At 44.0% G+C, this 22,372-nt stretch overlaps 1 protein-coding gene across 1 annotated transcript; it reads left to right on the forward strand.

The window, feature by feature from the left end:
- The first annotated feature begins 12,737 nt into the window (after positions 1-12,737).
- LOC114565193 (trace amine-associated receptor 13c-like) lies at positions 12,738-14,084 on the forward strand. Its single transcript, XM_028593095.1, has 2 exons — positions 12,738-12,913; positions 13,268-14,084. Exons 1-2 carry the CDS (start codon positions 12,738-12,740, stop codon positions 14,082-14,084), a joined length of 993 nt encoding a protein of 330 aa, XP_028448896.1.
- Positions 14,085-22,372: the final 8,288 nt, after the last annotated feature.

The raw sequence follows: 22,372 nt of genomic DNA on the forward strand, positions 1-22,372 counted from the left end.
CGGATTCCGTCCTGGTCGTGGAACAACGGACCAGCTCTTCACTCTCGCAAGGATCCTGGAGGGAGCCTGGGAGTATGTCCAACCGGTCTACATGTGTTTTGTGGATTTGGAGAAGGCGTATGACCGGGTCCCCCGGGAGATACTGTGGGAGGTGCTGCGGGAGTATGGGGTGAGGGGTCTCTACTCAGGGCCATCCAATCTCTGTATGACCAAAGTGAGAGCTGTGTCCGGGTTCTCGGTAGTAAGTCGGACTCGTTTCAGGTGAGGGTTGGCCTCCGCCAGGGCTGGGCGCTTTGTCACCAATCCTGTTTGTAATATTTATGGACAGGATATCGAGGCGTGGTCGGGGTGGGGAGGGGTTGCAGTTTGGTGGGCTGGGGATCTCATCGCTGCTCTTTGCAGATGATGTGGTCCTGATGGCATCATCGGCCTGCGACCTTCAGCACTCACTGGATCGGTTCGCAACCGAGTGTGAAGCGGTTGGGATGAGGAGCAGCACCTCCAAATCTGAGGCCATGGTTCTCAGCAGGAAACCGATGGAATGCCTTCTCCAGGTAGGGAATGAGTCCTTACCCCAAGTGAAGGAGTTCAAGTACCTTGGGGTTTTGTTCGCGAGTGAGGGACAATGGAGCGGGAGATTGGTCGGAGAATCGGGCGCAGCGGGTGCGGTATTGCATTCAATCTATCGCACCGTTGTGGACGAAAAGAGAGCTTAGCCAGAAGGCAAAGCTCTCGATCTACCGGTCAGTTTTCGTTCCTACCCTCACCTATGGTCATGAAGGCTGGGTCATGACCGAAAGAACGAGATCCAGAGTACAAGCGGCTGAAATGGGTTTCCTCAGGAGGGTGGCTGGCGTCTCCCTTAGAGATAGGGTGAGAAGCTCAGTCATCCGTGAGGAGCTCGGAGTAGAGCCGCTGCTCCTTTGCGTCGAAAGGAGCCAGTTGAGGTGGTTCGGGCATCTGGTAAGGATGCCCCCTGGGCGCCTCCCAAGGGAGGTGTTCCAGGCACGTCCAGCTGGGAGGAGGCCTCGGGGAAGACCCAGGACTAGGTGGAGGGATTATATCTCCAACCTGGCCTGGGAACGCCTCGGGATCCCCCAGTCGGAGCTGGTTAATGTTGCTCGGGAAAGGGAAGTTTGGGGTCCCCTGCTGGAGCTGCTCCCTCCGCGACCCGACACCGGATAAGCAGACGAAGATGGATGGATGGATGGAGAAGTATTTTTTGATTTCTAAAGAGTTTGTGAAAGTCAGTGTATCTAATCTTATATTGCCTTGATCACCGTCCTCTTGGCTGGGGGAACTCAGTTGTTTGTGCATATGCACCAAACAAGAGTTTGGAGTATTCGGCCTTCTTGGAGACCTTGAGTGGAGTCCTGCATGGGGCTCCAGTGGGGGACTCTATAGTTCTGCTGGGGGACTTTAACGTGCACATGGGCAATGATGGAAACACACGGAGAGGCGTGATTGGGAGGAACGGCCTCCCTGATCTAAACCAGAGTGGTTGTTTGTTGTTGGACTTCTGTGCAAGTCATGGATTGTCTATAACGATCACCATGTTCGAACATAGGGATGCTCATAAGTGTAATTGGTACCAGAGCACCCTGGGCCAAAGGTCAATGATCGATTTTATAATCGTTTCATCTGATCTGAGGCCGTATGTTTTGGACACTCTGGTGAGGAGAGGGGCGAAGCTGTCAACCGATCACCATCTGGTGGTGAGTTGGGTCAGGGGGTGGGGGAAGACTAGACAGACCTGGTAAGCCCAAACAGGTAATTGGGAACGTCTGGAGGAGGCCCCTGTCTGACAGACTTTCAACGCACACCTCCGGCGGAGCTTTTTATGCATCCCTGTGGAGGCTGGGGGCATTGAACCCAAGTTGACAATGTTCAAAGTTTCCATTTCTGAAGCTGCCTCTTTCTGAAGTCTTAGGTGCTTCAAGGGGTGGTAACCCACGAACACCATGGTGGACACCGGTGGTCAGGGAAGCCGTCCGACTGAAGAAGGAGTCTTTCCGGGATATGCTATCCCAGAGGACTCCGGAGGCAGTTGCAGTGTACCAAAGAGCCCGAAGGGCTGCAGCCTCTGCCATGAAAGAGGCAAAGCAGCGAGTGTGGGAGAAGTTTGGAGAAGACAGGGAGAAGGACACCAAGGTGCTTCTGGAAAACCGTTTGCCACCTCAGGAGGGGGAAGCGGGGTACCATCCAAGCTGTGTACAGTAAGGATGGGACACTGTTGACCTCAACTGAGGAAGTGCTCCTTCAACATTGCGTGGAAGTCTGGGACAGTGCCAAAGGAGTGGCAGACCGGGGTGATGGTTCCCCTTTTCAAAAAGGGGGACCAGAGGGTGTTTGCCAATTACAGGGGTATCACACTTCTCAGCCTCCCTGGTAAAGTCTACTCCAAGGTGCTGGAAAGGAGGGTTTGGCCGATAGTCGAACCTCAGATTCAAGAGGAACAATGTGGATTCCATCCTGGTCGTGGAACAATGGACCAGATCTTCACTCTCCCAAGGATCCTGGAGGGAGCCTGGGAGTATGCCCATCCGGTCTACGTGTGTTTCGTGGATTTGGAGAAGGCATATGACCGGGTCGTGAAGGCTGGGTCATGACCGAAAGAACGAGATCCAGGGTACAAGTGGCCAAAATGGATTTCCTCAAGAGAGTGGCTGGCGTCTCCCTTAGAGATAGGGTGAGAAGCTCAGTCATCCGTGAGGAGCTCGGAGTAGAGCCGCTGCTCCTTCGCGTCGAAAGGAGCCAGTTGAGGTGGTTCGGGCATCTGGTAAGGATGCCCCCTGGGCGCCTCCCTAGGGAGGTGTTCCAGACGCGTCCAGCTGGGAGGAGGCCTCGGGGGAGACCCAGGACTAGGTGGAGGGATTATATCTCCAACCTGGCCTGGGAACGCCTCGGGATCCCCCAGTCGGAGCTGGTTAATGTGGCTTGGGAAAGGGAAGTTTGGGGTCCCCTGCTGGAGATGCTCCCCGCGCGACCCAACACCGGATAAGTGGACGTGGATGGATGGTTAGGATTAGAATCTAACTGGAGATAGGGGTTTATGATTAGGGTCAGAATCAAACTAGAGATTCGAATGTATGACTACGTCTAAGTTTCCAACCAAGCCAACCCAATGTCAAAGTAGTTTAAAAATGGGGAGACTTCCGGTTTGGGTGAGCATGTGAAAGCGGCGTTGTCTCGGGCTCCCGCACCAGCTACTTTGAAAATTTACTTTTTCCTTAAGACCCCAACCAACTGAGAGTGGAAGACTTAACGTTAGAACCTTGAGCACCCTGGAGAAATGTCAAAAGCATCAAAAGTGCCTAAAAAGACTGAGGCAGACGCCTCTCCTGCGGGCAACAGCGTGGCGCTAGCTAGCATAGCCAATATGCTAGAAGACCACAGAGCTAGCATCGCAGCCGACTTCAAAGCTACATTCGCTACTCTGGAATTGAGACTCGACAAGATGCAGACAACGATAACAGAACATGGTCAGCGAATGGTCTCACTGGAATCTCACGCTGAGCTGCAAGCCCAACGAATTCAAGCACTGGAGGAGAGGTGTGTTGCATTAGCAGATAGCAACGCTAGGCTAACAACGAAGGCCATCGATCTTGAGAATCGCAACCGCAGGAATAATATTAGAATAATTGGCCTCCCAGAATCAATCGAGGGACCCAGGCCCACGAGCTTTTTCGCCGAACTCCTATCTGAAGTACTTGGCGGCCAGATCCTCCAGTCTCCTCCTGAATTGGATCGGGCACACAGAACGCTCACCGCTAAACCACAACCCGGCTCGCGGCCCAGGCCGGTTATTCTTCGCCTTCATCGCTATCAGATCAAGGAGATGATCATTCGGGAGGCCCGTAAGAGACGTGGGAAACTTCAGTACCGAGGGTCACCAATCCAGATTTTCCAGGACTACACACCAGAAGTCGCCGGGGAACGGGCTAAATATCGAACGGTGATGGCCGATCTTTACAACCTCGCTCTTCGGCCAGCGCTTCTCTTCCCGGCCCGCTTACAGATCACTCTGGAGAGCGGAGCGAAGAAGAGGTTCTCATCTCCCGAGGAAGCCACCACCTTCGCGGCCAAATATAAACATGCCCCGTTGCCCGATTAGTGTGACTGCTACTTTATCCGTGGCTAATGTGGACCATGCTAACCTAGCTCCCTTACAGGAGGAGCTGCTTTTGTATTGGTGAGTCTAACGATTAAGACGGGAACCCGCTGAGCTTTAGCACCCGTTACTGTTACAAGGACGATATATTAAGTGAGCTATTGTGCTTATTTCAAAGAGGCCTAAAGGCTAGTCGGACTGTGGGGCCTAAGCTTGAGGTTTACCATTTAACTGCTGTACCGTACTAGCCCTATATCTAGCTCAGCGGGGGAAGCCGATGTTGGGTATTACATTTCACTTAACTCTAATTTGAAGTTAACCAAAGAATATAATAGCTTGTACTGTTTTTTTTTTTTTTTTTTTTTCATATTTAAGTTAGAGGGTTGCCAAGCTAATATATGGTTATAAATGATTATTATAATGGAAGGGGTACTACCTCTGCAGTCCACTCAATGTTTATTTATTTCTAAGTGATTAATACCCTGTGCTTTATTTTTACTCTACATTACTTTTAATTATTTATCAATCACATTGTTACCTCTGGATCACTGTTGGTATTCAGACCTTCTTGTTATCTAGAAACTAGAAAAATATGTTCAAGGTTCACGTTCATTAATATAGGGGTCCCAACGGGCTCTTTACAGCTGCGGGAGCTGGGACGAATAGAATAAAAGAAAAGAAGGAAGACGACGCAGAAAGGGAAGTATGATTACTTGGGTTTAGTTTGGATAAATAGGCTAGGGGAGAAGGGATGGGGAAAGATGTATTCACTTGATTTTGTTTATTTTGAGTTGTGTGCTATGTGCGTATTCATTTTACATTGGGCTATGTCTGTACAGAAGATTTCACTCGCTGTTTGCGGCTTACTCCTTGAGACTGACCTGACAACCTTACCACAGGACGCTGAACCATGGCTAGTGTAACCAAGGGGGGTGCCGCTGGCGGACGGGCTGTGAGGATTAGCTCACTAAATACTGGTGGACTAAACGCTGCAATCAAACGTACAAAAGTTATGACCAGGATTGACCAGACTTTCCACTCCCAATTCAATGTAAAAACTAGGGGCACGGCTATACTAATTCGAAAAAATGTTCATTTCACCTCAGATAGAGTAATGTTGGATTCAAACGGTCGCTATGTTATTGTTACCGCATGCGTTATAATGGAAAACAGGTAATCCTGGTATCAGTCTATGCTCCCAATTGGGACGACCATAACTTTGTGAGTTCACTGTTTGCTACCATTCCAAACTTTGATTCTCACCTTCTGATAATGGGAGGGGACATGAACTGTGTGATCGATGCAACATTGGACAGGTCGAGTCTACGATCAACCTCAGCCATGAAAATGTCCCAGGCTTTTTCCACATTTATGAGTCAATATGGATTGGTGGACCCATGGCGATTTTCGCATCCCTCAGTAAGACAATATTCTTTTTTCTCCCATGCACATCGCTCATTCTCGCGCATAGACTACTTCTTAATAGATAAAAAATTCATTCCAGCGATCGTCTCCGCCCAGTACTTGCCCATAACCGTGTCGGATCATGCCACCGTGGTCTTAGACCTTCACTTTAGTATGAAACCAAAGGGATTCAGACATTGGAGGCTGGACCCTCTCTCGCTGGCAGATGCCAACTTTTGCAAACATATTTCTGAATCTATCACTTTCTTCTGTGAAACTAATAAGAATGATGAAACCTCCCCGTCCACATTATGGGACACTCTCAAAGCCTACATAAGGGGTAAAATTATCTCTCTCATGTCACATACGAATAAATTGCGCAGGCTTCGGCAGAAGGAGCTGGGGGAAGCCATTGCACAGCTAGATAACTCGCTCTCGCTCGCAAACTCCCCGGATCTATATAAAGAAAGATTAAGACTCCAAACGGAACTCGATCTTCTTCTCACTTCTGAGGCTGAACAGCTTCTCCTTCGCTCTCGGGGGTCGGTGTACGAACATGGTGACAAAGCTGGACGCCTTTTGGCTCATCAGCTCAAGGCAAAAACAGCATCTAATCAAATTACTCAGATAACTGATGAATCAGACTCAATAGCCTCTGACCCGGACAAAATTAATGACATTTTTAGATCATTCTTCTCCCAACTATATGCCTCAGAGTCCCTCGCAGATGAAAACCAACTAAATAACTTTTTTGAAAAATTGGACTTGCCGAAAGTGTCACCCGAGGACAATCTGAGACTAGACGCGGCTCTCACTCTCTCAGAAATTAAAGAAGCGATACATTCAATGAACAGTGGCAAATCCCCAGGCCCCGACGGATACCCGGTCGAGTTCTATAAAAAATTCTCGGATCAGTTGGCTCCACTATTACTCGAAATGTTTAACCACTCGTTTCAACACGGCACCCTGCCACCCACTCTTATGCAAGCTTCCATCTCCCTAATTCATAAGAAGGGTAGGGACCCACTGAGCTGCGCTTCTTATCGACCAATATCACTTCTCCCGGTAGATGTTAAAATACTCGCGAAAATCCTAGCTCGGCGATTGGAATCTGTCATGCCCAAGATCATCTCCGAAGACCAGACAGGATTTATAGGGGGGAGACACTCATACTCCAACATAAGAAGACTTCTCGACGTCATCCTTTCGCCGTGTTCCTCTAACGTCCCGGAAGTAATAATATCCCTTGACGCCGAGAAGGCCTTTGACAGGGTGGAGTGGGCCTATCTCATCTTTTCCCTGAGACAGTTTGGTTTTAATACTAACTTAATTTCATGGGTCAAATTACTCTACTCCTCCCCCTGTGCCTCTGTTTGCACGAACAACCAACGTTCTACTCCGTTCCCCCTCTTTCGGGGAACACGACAGGGGTGCCCGCTATCCCCGTTATTATTTGCCCTAGCAATTGAACCACTATCAGCTGCTTTGAAAATGGAGGAGGGACTTGGAGGGATTGAAAGATGGGGGATAAAACATCAGGTTTCGCTATATGCAGATGATCTGCTCCTCTATGTAAGTGACCCTTTGGTAAGCATCCCACGTATCCTGACTCTGCTAAACTCTTTCGGTAATCTGTCCGGATATAAGCTAAATATCTCGAAAAGTGAATACTTCCCAATCAACCGATTAGCTGTAGACATATCACCATCAAGTATACCATTTAAAATAGCCAACACAGGATTTAAATACCTTGGCATTACAATTACACGATCCTTACGAACAATGCAAGAGCAAAATCTAACGTCATTGACAGCGACGGTCAAGTCCGATTTGCAAAGATGGAATTACCTGCCGTTGTCCTTGGCTGGTAGGATACAAATTATAAAAATGAATGTGTTACCGAGATACTTATATGTTTTTCAATGTCTGCCCATCTTCCTTCCCAAGTCCTTTTTCACAGCTATAAATTACATTATTTCATCATTCATCTGGGCTGGTAAACGACCAAGGGCAAGTCGTGCACTACTTTGTAGGGATAGATCGGCTGGGGGACTGGGTCTACCCAATCTGATTGGCTATTACTGGGCAACTAACGTGCATAAGATCATATCTTGGTTTACTTCCCCTCAATCCAGTTGGTGTCAGAGTGAGGCGGCCTCCTGCTCCTCGTCGCTGTTAGCTCTAACGTGTAGCGCCTTGCCCCTCTCCCCGTCGAGCTTTACCTCTAATCCGGTTGTTATTGGAACTCTAAAAATTTGGACGCAAATAAGACACCACTTCGGATGGCTCACCCTCCCTCTAGCAACTCCTATTTGCAATAATCACCTGTTCATCCCAGCAAAGATTGATCCACGATTCTCAGTTTTAGAAAATAATGGACTACGTAGTCTGGGAGACCTGTTCATCGACGGTATATTTGCGAGCTTCAACCAATTAATCTCTACCTTCAATCTACATAAATCTGACTTTTTCCGTTACTTCCAGTTGCGGGATTTTGCGAAGACACACGCCACGTCATTCCCACAGGTACCAACACCCAGCGGGATGGACCTGGCTCTCAAGGCTCGAACCCTGACAAAGAGCCATATCTCCTATTTTTATAATTTATTGTCCCCAGCCAATGAATCTATTCTACATAAGATCAAGACTAGCTGGGAGTCAGAACTTCAACTGAATCTCTCTGTGGTCTTTTGGGAGGGAGCCATGGGGGTTGTTAACTCGTCATCCAGCTGTGCTAGACTGTCACTAATACAATTTAAAGTCTTCCATAGGTTACACTATAGTAAGGACAAACTATCAAAGCTCTACCCAGACAAATTTGATGAGAATTGCAGTAGATGCTCACAGACTCCATGCAATCTTGCACACATGTTTTGGGCATGCCCCAAGTTGTCTGAATTCTGGCGACTAGTCTTTACAACACTTTCAGATATAGTGGGGATAACTTTAACTCCAACCCCACATGTTGCTATTTTCGGCAAGCCCCCAGACGACCTCCGTGCCACAGCCATTCAAAATAACGTAATTGCCTTCGCCTCTCTTATTACTCGCAAGAGAATTCTGCTACTGTGGAAGTCTCCCCAACCACCATCAATCAAAGTCTGGCTTCACGACATTTTAGGCCTCCTAAAACTGGAGAAGATAAAGTTCTCACTTAGAGGGTCATCGGACAGGTTCTATACTCAGTGGAGACCACTACTTAACTATCTAGATAGGCTGCCAGCTCGGGAAGTATCTTTGTAGAGTCTCACTGCATGGTTATATACGTACCGTTCCCTTTGCTCCGGTCTGCCAGCGGCAGATAGCCCCCCCCCCTATGACCTGTTCACTCTAGGACACATCAAATGACGGATGACTTGCTTTGATGACTGAGGAGTAAGCGGCTACTGATTGACTGATATTTACTTTGTACAATTAATGAATAGGTGTATATAAATGTATGTACAAGTACACAACACACAGCTTAATGTTTTTTTTATTTTTTTTTTTATTTTTAATTGTTTAACTTTTTAATTATTTTTACATACTTACTCATGGGGAGAGGGGAGGGAGGAGGACGGGAGGGGGGCGGGGATGTTGTTCATTTAAGTTCATGAAAAAGAAAAAAGATATTGTCATCCTGTATGCAATCTATGTCTGACTCTTGCACTTGACAAATAAAAGTTATAAAAAAAAAAAAAGTAGTTTAAAAATGTCTTAAAAATACATAAACAATTCCCAGTTACTAGGCTTGCAATACCCTGAAGGAGCTATGCAAAATATAGGACTGATAGAGGCAAAAAGGTGGCAAAATGGAGGGGAATTGTGACTCAGTTCTTTTTTGCCACTAACTGTTGTTCTTTCACATTTCAACCAAGTCTGTGATTTCCTTGAATTGAGCTAAAAATGTGGCGGCACATCACTGGGGTGAAGAGGCTGTCTAAAACAATCCACCGACAAAAAGATGAGGATTATTCAAAGAAAAGTAAAAGAAGAAGTTTTCAATATCAAACGGGACACTTGGCGACAATGGCGAGGTTCGTGGCTGATTAACGGCAGCAGTTAATCATAATTACTTGACAACTCTTAAATGTGTATTCTTAACAAGTTCAAGAACAATGCTGGTGCTTCCTTTGAGGCAAACATTGGCTGGTAAAAAGCCTGTGTGGCCAAAAAAGTTAACTTCAGGCCCTGCTTACAACCATATGGTACTAAAAAGAAAAACTTCATTCAAACAATGTAGTCTTCAGCAAGTTTAAAGAGACAAAGTTCATGTGAATGCTACAGTATGGTGTCTTAATTATCAGAGCTAAAACTGAAGTGCCCAACTCATCTCCCAATAGATCAGTGTTTGATGAGGTAAATGACCATTTACTATGTTGTGTATAGTGAGTATCATCAGACACACAAACAGTCAGTCCCGTGATATTTGAGTTGCCTCTCTGTGAACAATGTTTTGCAGCCCATTAGTGGCTCCTTCCTAAAGGCGGTGTGCTGAACCCCTCTGGACAGGAAGTTTGTTCACACCTGCATGGGTTAGTCAGATGATACATCTCGACCAATGAGGTGTCCCTGCCAGCAGAGGTGTGAAGAAAACAAGCATAAGCATGAACCCATCAAGATATGATGTAATCATTACTGAACAGTGATGTTTTTTCAGTTGATATTGTGTCTGACAATGCAATAATTTAATCAAGTGAAATCTTTTTGATATTTTTTAACATAAAAAGGGATTCAATTAGCGTGTGTAATGTGAGAGGGGTTGCTGTCAGTCACAAATCCACAGAGAATTATCTCCCGACTGTGCAGCTCTTCTCTGCTCTACAGACCAGCTGGTGAATAAAGTGGAGGATTTAGCAGGTAAAGAGAGTTTTAGTGCTGCCGGAGTACACCAAAATGTTTGGAAGGGGCCATTGCAATTGAACAAAGAATTAAATAAGGACACAAAGTATAAGAACTCCAAATTCCGGTGGTGGATAGGTCAAACAAACACAGGACTTTCAGTCAGGAGACGTGGGGCCGTATTTTCTTGCCAACGATAGGGTGTTTATTCATATAATGCTCCTATGGGTCGTATTAGAGGGTGGGAACAAAAAAACTATATTGTCATATGGTTTGGAAGACTTGTTGGACCCTTTATTATCCTAGTGGTTCTACTTCTGCATCTTTTGATCCTGCAGGGTGGGTGGTGAACATCCAATGGTGTTATTTATTTAGTGCTTAACAACAAGACAGCGCCAGCCAAATTCAATTAGACTGCAATGGAAAGGATAGATGGGAGGTGGGAAGACAACCTTTTTGACTCCAAAGTGGTGCTAGAGGGCCCATGAAGGCACTGGAGGTCTGGGAGCAGAGTTTGGAAGATTTAGAGGAGACTGGAACAGGCTAAAGAGAACCAGGTTCTGGAGCAGAACTTTCACCTGAAGAATGCCACTTGTTGGCCAAACTCTGGCACCCACACACAGGAAGTAGTGCGCAGGTGGATGGGAGACCGATGGGAAAGTGTGAGGGCATCTGGTGGCAACTCTGGAAAGTTCCTTAGAAGTGCATGGGCCTGGTGGAAGTGGCAGGAAAAGAGGGCCTGACTGAGTAGAATAAACTGCTGAGGCAGCCGTCGAGACACTGAGATGGCCTAGCAAGATCAAACCAGACCGGCTGTTCTCATAAACCATACCTACATATAGCTACGAAAAGTAAACTACATACTGTAATTCGTATGTATACCAGGTATTTATTATCGTCAGGGCCAGTGTCTCCCTTGATATCCCCCTCCACAATGTCAAAAGTAAGTTTCATTTGAGCGAGAAGAAATCAACTTTGAGAGGAGAGTTTACCTGCGAGAGTGTGTCTGCCCTCAAGATCACACAAATCAGACAGTCACGGGCACATGGTGGCTGCTCTGTGCGCGTGATGCTTAGTTTTACACGCAAAGGCGCCATTCTTTCCCTCTCCCTGTGTTTTATTTCACACTCGCAGCTACCTTTACAACTCTCGATTGTTGAAATTATATAATTTCTTCATGAGCATGTTTTATCGGGAGATATGACATAAACTTGACGCCATAAAAGAAAATGCATGGGGCTTTTACTAGGAAGCTGTTGAAGACTTAGGGGTTGAGTAAGCTTGAAACAAACTGAATCGTAGACTACGTTTACAAGGTGTCAATTTTCGGGTTATGGTCGGGTTAAGGTCACTATTCGGGTTTCTGAAACATTCGGAATAACCCGTTTACATATGTGATCAGAGAGAGAGCTCCTGTATACATGGAATTTGTAATCAATTGGCAATATCCCGATGTAAACAGCGACGCTGTTAGCGTCTGGACGTACGGACAACCTTAAGACGCAATAACTTTTCGGTCACCTTCTTATGAATCTCACTATCTTGGTACTTTCTGCTGTCAACAAAAGACATTATATTCATGGTTTTCACCACACTAATAAAGAAATCGCTCCAAAAGTGTGGTGCTGTGCTGCGTCTCGCCATATTTACTTCTACTTCTTGTTTACTTCCGGTATACTGCGCGCAGGTTTTCTGCATTGACATATATATATATATATATATATATATATATATATATAACTATGTTTTCTGGCGCATACAAGAAGTTCCTCTACTCAAAAGACCAAGATTCCTTGAGAATAGAACATGCGCAGAACACAAATCAATGTTCCTTTTGATGGGGATATGCCGAAACGCGTTTACATGACCAAAATTTCGGGTTAGAAAAGGGGTAACCCAGGTAGCATATTCGGGTTTTCAAAAACCGGAATATGAGCATATTCGGGTTTTTGCAGGTGTTTACATGGCCGTGCGCGACCGGGTTATTGCTAATATTGCGGTTTTGAACGGGTTATTGGCTGCATGTAAACTGACATGTAGTGACTGACCTTCCGCCCAATTGTCTAGGGATTAAAGTGCTTATACCTGCTCCAGACCATGCTGTTGCATGTGTTCAGCTGGGTCGAGATCTGAAAATCTGGAATCTGGGGGTGACAGAAGATTGACAGAAAAGCACAACACCAGAGGGATTGAGAAGAAAAATGATTATTGAAAGGCTTGTGGACTAACAGAGAAAGTGTAGGAGATGACGTTGTGATGTGTAGAGCAAGAAAAGTTCATCAGTGTCCAACAGAGACTGAGAGGGAGAAAATGAAGGGTGGGGACAGCAGTAGAAAGCGATAAATCAGTTGTACGACAGAGTTTGAAGCAGAGAGCTGAGGCCTCTCTCATCCTCCCACTGATGACGGAGTCACAGGACGGAGCAGAGCTCTGCTTTCCACAACTCTTCAACACCTCCTGCAGGAGGCTGACATCTCCTTGGTTTGAAGTGATGCTCATTCACATTTTTCTCTACTCCATCTCTCTGCTCACTGTAGCTCTCAACCTGCTAGTCATCATCTCAGTCTCCCACTTCAGGTTAAGATTATTGTCTCAACAATTTAAGTTATAGATATATGAACCCTTTGTGTCAGTTTCAGGGTCATGGTATTGTGCATGCTGGCTTGATGTCTCAATGTCATGGCTTATTGGGATATTTGAAGGAGCTATTGATGATGTTATTATAATGTAACACCTTTTCTTCTCATACTGTGATAATCAAACTGACTGCTCAGAATAAGGCCTGTTTCTATGACAGATCAGAAAAAAACTCATGACTGTTTTTCGAATGATTGTTTCCATTGTTTCAGAAAGAACTAACATTGAAATGCCTTTTTGTCATTTAGATATGAGGACTTGTTGGTTAAATTGTGCTTTTCTCTTTCCCTCCAGGCAGCTCCACACACCCACCAACATCCTCCTCCTCTCTCTGGCTGTCTCAGACCTTCTAGTGTGCCTCGTGGTGATGCCGGGAGAAATCCTCCGAAGAACATCCTGCTGGTTTCTTGGTGACTTTGTGTGTTTTCTTTATAATTATCTTTCAAACATCATTCCAGTATCCTCAATAGGTGACATGGTGCTCATATCAGTTGACCGTTATGTGGCTATTTGTGACCCTCTGCACTACACCACCAGAATTACTGTCAACAGAGTTAAACTCTGCGTTTGTCTGTGTTGGCTCTATTCTGTGTCCTATAGCTTTCTCTTTGTGAAGGATAACCTGACTCAACCGGGGAGGTATAAATCCTGCTACGGAGAATGTGTGTTGGTCGTTGACTACGTCCTAGGAGCTGTAGATGTTGTTTTGAGCTTTATTTTTCCAGTTGCTGTCATCATAGCTCTTTATCTGAGAGTATTTGCCGTGGCTGTGTCTCAGGCTCGTGCCATGCGCTCTCACATTACAGCTGTCACACTCCAGCATTCAGTGACTCCAAAGGCAAAGAAATCAGAGCTGAAAGCAGCCAGGACTCTTGGTGTTCTTGTAGTCGTGTTCCTACTATGTTTCTGCCCATATTACTCGGTCTCTCTTGCAGGTGACAGCTTGGTCAGTGCTTCATCTGCATCCTATGTTCTCTTTGTGTTGTATTGTAACTCTTGTCTAAACCCTGTGATCTATGCCTTGTTTTACTCCTGGTTTAGAAAATCAGTTAAACTCATTGTTACTCTTCAGATACTGCAGCCTGGCTCCTGTGAAACCAACATGCTGTAGAGAGGCTGTGGAGGGACTGAGATCAGACTCGGTCTAAGGATAAATGAATGAATATGTTCCTGCTGTTCAGTGAGTGAATGATCAAATACAGAAGGTGAAAATCTGCTTTCCTGTCTTAACGTCTAAATTGTGTATGATCAACAATTGAAAGGCATGTGCTTTAACTTTATCTTGTTGTGTATTTTGTCTCTCTGATGTTGCTGCATTTAAAGAACGAGTCATAAGCACCATATACTGTTTCTACATAATCTCCCAGTTTAATGCAAACTTTAAATTCACACATGTTTGACACTTATGTCTTTTTTTTCCTAGGGAACCTTTTTTTCTTTGTGATAGGAAACATTTCAACCCAACACAACAAAAGAGCTACTAAAGCTTTGTATTTATGTATCTGTGTTTGGTAAAAGCATCATCTCTGTGATTTGTGTCCATTTTGTTGCAAACATAAATGACAGGCCAGCTGGGCTCCTGTTTCACAGAGAAAAGATGCCCCTGAACAGCCAACATCACCTGTGAACTGTAGTTGTGTTTCACATAACACTATCACTACAAAATGATCTTTGCCCCTTTACAAAGTTGTTTTAATAATTTCAGTTTAGTGTCATTCATATGTGATCCCTGTAAAGCATATCTTGTCTTTATGACAGAATTATTTAAAGCACTATGAAGTCCTGTTGGGCGAAGTAAAAAAATAGATTATTTGAAAAGACAGGATTATCTACAGTTCATCAGATCATTGCAGTCACATTTCCAGAGAAATATGTAATCAAAGGACAGAGAAAGTTAAAGTTTCACAAATGATGTGAAGTGTAATAGTTTTTATTAGAAAATGATGACAATTATTGTCATTCATTTAATTTTACATAGCATAGTAATTTTTTGTAAAGTGACATATGATAATAAACAGACATATTCACAATGTAATATTGTGTCTTTTTATAAATTTTTCACACTGATGTGAAATGACAAGAGACAATAATGACATGTTGAAAAAACTCCAGAACAAAAAACAAAACTAGGTGTTTTATCAACCTTCATACTCCTGGGCATCTGAGTGGGATTGCTGCATTCAAACCTGCCCAAGAGAACCGCACCAAGGGGGAAAACCAACCCTAGTGTGATTCAACCAAACTAAATGAGGCAGGTGTTAAAGCCTGAGTCCGTTTTTGGTGGTCCACTTGGATGACAGATGCCTGCAAAAACACCCTTAGTATAGCAGCCTGTGTCATGCAACAATTATTGTCCAGTGTAGAGCTACATTATCTGCACACTTAAACTGCCACAATTATTCATGAAATGCTCTGCTGACTTGCCAGAAGATGGAGCTATTGACTTGTATTTTGCAGGATAGAAATTAACTAAAGTAGTTGAGATGAAAAGGTAAATAGTGGTGTAGTCAAATCAACCTTTGTCAAGTCCAAGACCAGCACTAGTCAAGACCGAGTCCAAATGAGAGACAGAAAAAGAGAATCCTCTTCAAGACCACTTAGATACTTGTTCATAATGTATGTGATGCAAGAGACACAATATCTTTTATTTTAAGTTAATCATTTAGCGTTATTTTTTGTAATGATCCAAAAACAAGTACAAACACTGTAGGATCAAATGAGGCTATAGACAGGTGTCACAGGTGTCACTAACAACACAGGTGTCCCTAAAAAATGTTCCCATTTTTGAATTTTAGAAATACATATCTGATGAAATCACTATTTTTAGGCTGAGTGTCATCTGTAATTAATCAACCTGTTATTATATTGATCTATGAGCTGAGGTTTAGTTGGAGACGACGAGTCTGATGCTGCTAAACTGTTAGCAGCTTCCTACTTAAGCTAACGTTAGCTATCCATCAGTAGTAACTGTCACCAGCATCATTTACCACATTGACTGACAATATTCACGTTTCTTATGAGCCTCATATATCAGTGTGAAAGTCTTGATTAACCCACAACACAACAACTGTTTCTCTCCTGATGTCCCTCTCATAGTGAGCCTCTGTGATGCTGGTCTGGTCTATATCCTGGAGCCAAAGCCCGTCTATCAGGATCTATTTTAGGACATGGCAAGAGGACAAATCGAAGACCGGGGTGTTTGGATGTATTGTTGGTGCAACAAACTACTCAGCAACCTTTAGGCATAGTTATTAATTCCAAACGGTTTGTTTAAAATAAAAGTTTGGAGCGATTTACATTTCGTCTGTCATTTTACGCTGTTGTTGTCTATGGGGAACGCAGGATTGTTTTCCCCTGAAAGTGGGCGTGAATCTGTTCAGAGACATGCTATGACGTTGCGCCGGTTGTGCGTATTGAGGAGGAGAGGGGTGGGGACAGGTGGAGGGTGGGGGTGTGGCCTTGACCAACTGTTTTTAAGCCATGATGTCTCTATCTCATGGGTGGGCCAAATTCTTTGGGCGGGCAAAGCAGAGAAAGGGGAGGTAACCTTTCCCCTTATGACCTCATAAGGAGAAGATTCCAGATCGGCCCAAGGCGAACAGGATACCCAGGGCTCGGTTTACACCTATCACCATTTCTATGGAGCTAAATCAGGGCCAAATGTTTTGTTCATTTGAAAAAAATATATATAGTTGAAAAAATAAAGCTTGAAATTGAAAATTTAAGTTTTGGTCAAAACTTGGAAAAAATAAAACCATGTATTCAAACTTAAAATAAGTGTACCAATTTTTCTTTCAGTTTGAATAAAATATAGATTAAATTCTGGAATTATTTTGAATAAATTATAAATTTTCATTTTTCACTTTAATATTTGTTTTAAGTTCCACATTTCATGTTTTCAGATTCAAAACTTATTTTTTTACGCCTTCAAATCTTTTTTTTTTTTTTTCGTTTTAAATCTTTTTTTTTTTCGTTTTCAGATCTGTTTTCACTTTCAGATAATTTTTTTTTTTGTTTCAGACTTTTGGCCCTGATTTTGCGTGGGGGCGTGGCTTCAACTCAGAGGGGCGTGGTATTATGAGTGACAGCCTAACAACGAAGGCAGAAGACTCCTCTGTCATGTTGACTTCAGGAAATGGTGTTACTGTGAGAACTATGACTGAATGCTTTCTATCCACTATATACATGTGATGTTTACTTAATAAACTGATGCAAGTGACAAAGTTCCATTTAAAAAATTGTATTGGACAACACATGGTACCAATTACACTATAAGAGCAATAAACTGATTGTGCAGTTCGGCAGGAACAATGACTTCTCCAACTTCCATGTATGACATTAAATGTAAGCACCACAGTATTCACTCGGCAGTCAGCATAGCGTCCGCTCCGCCAAGGCAACCTGCTGGCGCAGCCCACAGGTAAGACATGTGAAAGATATTAGCCTTTTTGAATAGATACTTTGGGACATTATCCCCGCAGTGGCATTTTTTTTGTCATTAACACATAAAGGGAAAATAGGTGGACAGCTGGAAATGAAGCATCGCTAGCACAAAAGTTAGCATTAACTAACGTTAGCTTCACACTAGCTGGTGTTTTTACACCAATTTTAGTGTCCAGCTCAAGTTTTTTGACTTTAACGTGTAGTGGTCTTTGTTAACCTCTGTTTGTCAGAATGACCATAACTCGACAGTGGCTGCCTGCAGCCGTACAGCCTTATAAATGTAAAACATTATAGATAACTAACATTGCTAGTGTTACCTTTTCATGGTTAGTTTAAACAACATAACTTGTCCTGGTCCGCTTTGTTAATCAATCAATCAATCAAAGCTTTTATTACGGACACACACGGTCCAGAAAACAGACAGTAAGACATACAAATACAAAAAGACAAGTTAGTGTATTCTGATACTTAAGTTAGGCTGTGGTAGAAGCCTTCAAAGTTTGCCCACTTGGCATATTTTGTAAGGCACAACTGTCATGCTGTTACATGTAACGTTATAGTGTAAAACGTAATTTATCAGGCCAGAGCATTAATGTAAAGTCATATTTGTCTACTCTATAAAAGGAGACCTTCTTCACTGCAGCCAGTGTCAAGTTATGGTCATTCTGACAAACCGAGGTTAACAAAGACCAATACACGTTAAAGTAAAAAAAACTTGAGCTGGACACTGAAATTAGTGTAAAAACACCAGCTAGTGTGAAGCTAACGTTATTTAATGCTAACTTTAGTGCTAGCGATGCTTGATTGCCAGCTTTGTCCAGCTGTCCACCTATTTTCCTTTTATGTGTTAATCACAAAAAAAAATGCCACTGAGGGATAACGTCAAAGTATCTATTCAAAATGCTAATATCTTTCACATGTCCTACCTGTGGGCTGGTGCCAGTGAATACTGTGGTGCTATAAGTCATACATGGAAGTGGGAGAAGTCATTGTTCCTGCTGAACTGCACAATCTGGCACAGTTTATTGCTCTTATAATGTAATTGGTACCATTTGTTGTCCAAAAATTTTTTTTAAATGGAACTTTGTCACTGGCATCAGTTTAAGTAAAATCACATGTATATAGTGGATAGAAAGCATTCAGTCATAGTTCTCACAGTAACACCATTTCCTGAAGTCAACATGACAGAGGAGTCTTCTGCCTTCTTTGATAGGCTGTCACTCATAATGCCACGCCCCTCTGAGTTGAAGCCACGCCCCCCACGCCAAATCAGGGCCAAAAGTCTCAAACCGAAAAAAAAATATCTGAAAGTGAAAAACAGATCTGAAACCGAAAAAAAAAGATTTGAAGCCGTAAAAAAAAGATTTGAAGCCGTAAAAAAAATAACTTTTGAATCTGAAAACATGAAATGTGGAACTGAAAACAAATATAAAAGTGAAAAATGAAAATTTATAATTTATTCAAAATAATTCCAGAATTGAATCTATATTTTATTCAAACTGAAAGAAAAATTGGTACACTTATTTTTAGTTCAAATACATGGTTTTATTTTTTCCAAGTTTTGACCAAAACTTAAATTTTCAATTTCAAGCTTTATTTTTTCAACTATATATATTTTTTTCGAATGAACAAAACATTTGGCCCCGATTTAGCTCCATACATTTCTAGCCATTGGGGGACCATAGGCAGGCTGGGAGAATGCATATTATTATTATTTTTTTTTTTTATTTGTATTTTATTAGTGTTCAGAATCTCACATACACACCCTTTTAAATTTTTCTGGTTCTATGACAAATCATACACTTATTCTTTTACTTATTCAAGTATAGAGATTAAAAGATGAGATAAACAAACAGGCATACAAATGGGGGAGGAATGCATATTAATGTTAAAAAACCTCATAAAAGTGAAATGTTCATGCCATGGGACCTTTAAAATATGCAGGGCAGTTGTCCACAGCACAATGCCTTATTAGACACATGTACGATCATCCAGCGACACCAGGTGCTCGAACTAGGAACCATTGAGGCTGTAGGCTGGTTCTGATCTCAGGGAGCAATTATCTGGATGATGTCACAAGGGGCATCACAACACTTAATACACAAGGAGCAGGCTTGCTTCAAAATGCAGAATTTTAAGCTGCTGTAAAAAATTTTTTATTTCATATTAGTGTACTTGGTTAAGAGAACATAGAGATGCCTGTAATTTATTTACAAATAGATCAATAAATGCCAAACTGATGTTTAAAGATGCTCTATTTTGCATTGACTGCAATGCGCAGATGAGGACACAATTCAAACATTTTTTACACATTTTTTGATACAATTCGGAAATTTTGAAAACCAAATCTACAATGATCTTTGAACGTTGTGATTGGGGGTGTCATTTATTGGTGTTAAATAGCCTGATGCCTGTAGGGATAAAGGATCTCCTGAACCTCTCTGTCCTACAGTGCAGCGAGAGCAGTCGCTCACTGTAACTGCTCCCTTGTAGAGGGGGTGGTTGTCATTACCCATTATGGCGTACAGTTTGTTGCATGCACGCCCCTCTACTGCAGTTCCCAATGAGTCCAGTCTTCTGCCCAGCACTGAGCTGGCCTTTTTGACCAGCTTGTCGAGACGTCTGCTGTTCTTGTCTGTCATGTTGCCACCCCAACAAACCGCCCCATAAAACAGGACACTCGCCATCACAGTCTGATAAAACATGAGCAGCAGATCGCTACTAATGTCAAGAGATCTGAGCCTCCTGAGAAAGAAGAGACGGCTCTGTCCCTTTTTATACAAAGCATCTGTATTAGCGGACCAGTCAAGCTTACTGTCCAAGAGTACACCCAAGTACTTGTAGGTCTGCACAACCTCAATGGCCTCCCCCTTTATGCAGACCGGCTGACAGGTTGGCTTTGACTTCCTAAAATCCACCACCATCTCTTTAGTCCTGGTGGTGTTTAGGAGGAGACAGTTCTTATTGCTCCAGTCACAGAAGTCCTCCACAAGGTCCCTGTACTACTCCTCCCGTCCACCTCTCACACATGCCACAACAGCCGTATCATCGGAGTACTTCTGGATGTGGCAGGACTCAGAATTGTACTTAAAGTCCGATGTGTACAAAGTGAACAGGAACAGAGCCAGAACCGTCCCCTGTGGAGCCCCGGTACTGCATTCCAGCGACCCCGAAACACACTTCCCCAGCTTGACAAACTGAAGCCTTGATGTTAAGTAGTCCGTTATCCAGTTGGTCAAGGAGGGGGCCACCCCTATACTTACGAGCTTGTCTTTCAGTATAAGGGGCTGGATGGTGTTAAATGCATTAGAAAAGTAAAAAAACATGATCCTTACATAAGAACCAGGCACATCCAGATAGGCATAAGTCCGGTGCAACATGAAGAGGACCGCATCCTCCACTCCTATATGTTCCTGGTAGGCAAACTGAAGGGGATCTAATTCTTGTGCAACCTGCGGTTTCAGGTGGCGGAGGAGCAGCCGCTCCAGAGTCTTCATAATGTAGGATGTTAACGCCACTGGCCTGTAGTCATTCATCTCAACCGGGCGTCCTGTTTTGGGCACTGGTACAAGACAGGATGTTTTCCACAACACCGGGACTTTCTCTGTCTGTAGACTCAGGTTGAAGAGGTTATGGAGGGGCTCCGCTAATTGAGTTGCACAGTCCTTCAGTAGTTTTGGACACACACCGTCCGGACCTGCTGCTTTCTCTGTATGCAGTCTCCTTAACTCCGCCCTCACCTCTTCTATTGTTAAAGACAGAGAGTGCTGGTCAGATGTTGCAGTATCCACACCTGCTGATGACAGGTGACAGATCCCTGGAAGAGAAGACCAGGATGGCGGAGTCGAAAGCAAAGTTGTAGTGGGGGCTGCAGATACAGGTTTGGGGATGACGCTACATAGCGGGTACATCAGAGAGGATGAAAAAGCCGCAGCAGAAGGGGTATCTGAAGTGGCGGAGGTGACAGCGTGTGAGACCCTCCCGGCTGGGTCAGGGCAGCGTCTGGCCCCCCTGTCGAACCTATTGTAGAACTGGTTGAAGTCATTGGCTTTGTCCACAACTTCCTCAAAAACCTGGCCATTCTTCTTTTTGAATCCAGTGATGTTTCTCATCCCCTTCCACACCTCTTTAATGTTGTTATCCCGTAGTTTCCCTTCCACTTTGTTTTTATAGTCCACCTTTGCCTGCTTCAGTGTCCTCCTCAGCTCATGCTGTACCCCTCTGAGCCTCACTCTGTCTCCATTCCTGAACGCCTGCATTTTCTGATTCAGGAGCTGTTTGATGTCACTGGTAATCCAAGGTTTATTATTAGCAAAGCAGCGTCTTTACAGGTATCGTAGTGTCCCTACAGAAGTTGATGTAGTCTGTGATGATGCCCACCCTCGCATCAATGTCCATGCTGTTTCCCTGGGACTCCAACAGCACATCCCAATCTGTGCATTCAAAACAGTCCGTCAGGGCATCGGTGGCCTCTGGTGATCATTTCCTAAACGAACGCGTTGTAACTGGCAACTTCTGTACACAGGGTTTGTATATGGGCTGGAGAAAGACTAAACTATGGTCTGATCTGCCAAGTGGTGGTAGAGGTACAGCACTATAGGCCTCCTTGACATTTGCATAGAACAGATCAAGTGTATTATTCCACATACTGCACAAAACCAGTCAGATGGGAGGTGAGGGTAACATGATTAAAATCCCCTGTGATTACAATAAAAGCCTCAGGATTCCGGGTCTGTAGTCGAGCCATAGCGTCATGGATGACGTCACACGCAGACGCAGCCCCCGCCCTCTACATCCCGGTGGAATGTAAACAACAATGGCAACCCCGTGTGAGAACTCCCTCGGAACATAGTATGGTCTAAGACCGACAGCCAACAGTTCAATGTCCTGACAGCAGATCTTCTCATAAACTGTACAATGTCGGGAGTTACATCATCTGTTGTTCACAAACAGAAC

This window comes from Perca flavescens, chromosome 12 (assembly GCF_004354835.1).
Source record: "Perca flavescens isolate YP-PL-M2 chromosome 12, PFLA_1.0, whole genome shotgun sequence".
In the NCBI taxonomy this organism is placed as follows: Eukaryota; Metazoa; Chordata; class Actinopteri; order Perciformes; family Percidae; genus Perca; species Perca flavescens.

Coding starts and splice junctions, on each gene's coding strand:
- LOC114565193 (XM_028593095.1), top strand. CDS start 12,738: ATGACGGAGTCACAGGACGGAGCAGAGCTCTGCTTTCCACAACTCTTC. Junction 12,914..13,267: donor ATCTCAGTCTCCCACTTCAG/GTTAAGATTATT, acceptor CTTTCCCTCCAG/GCAGCTCCACACACCCACCA.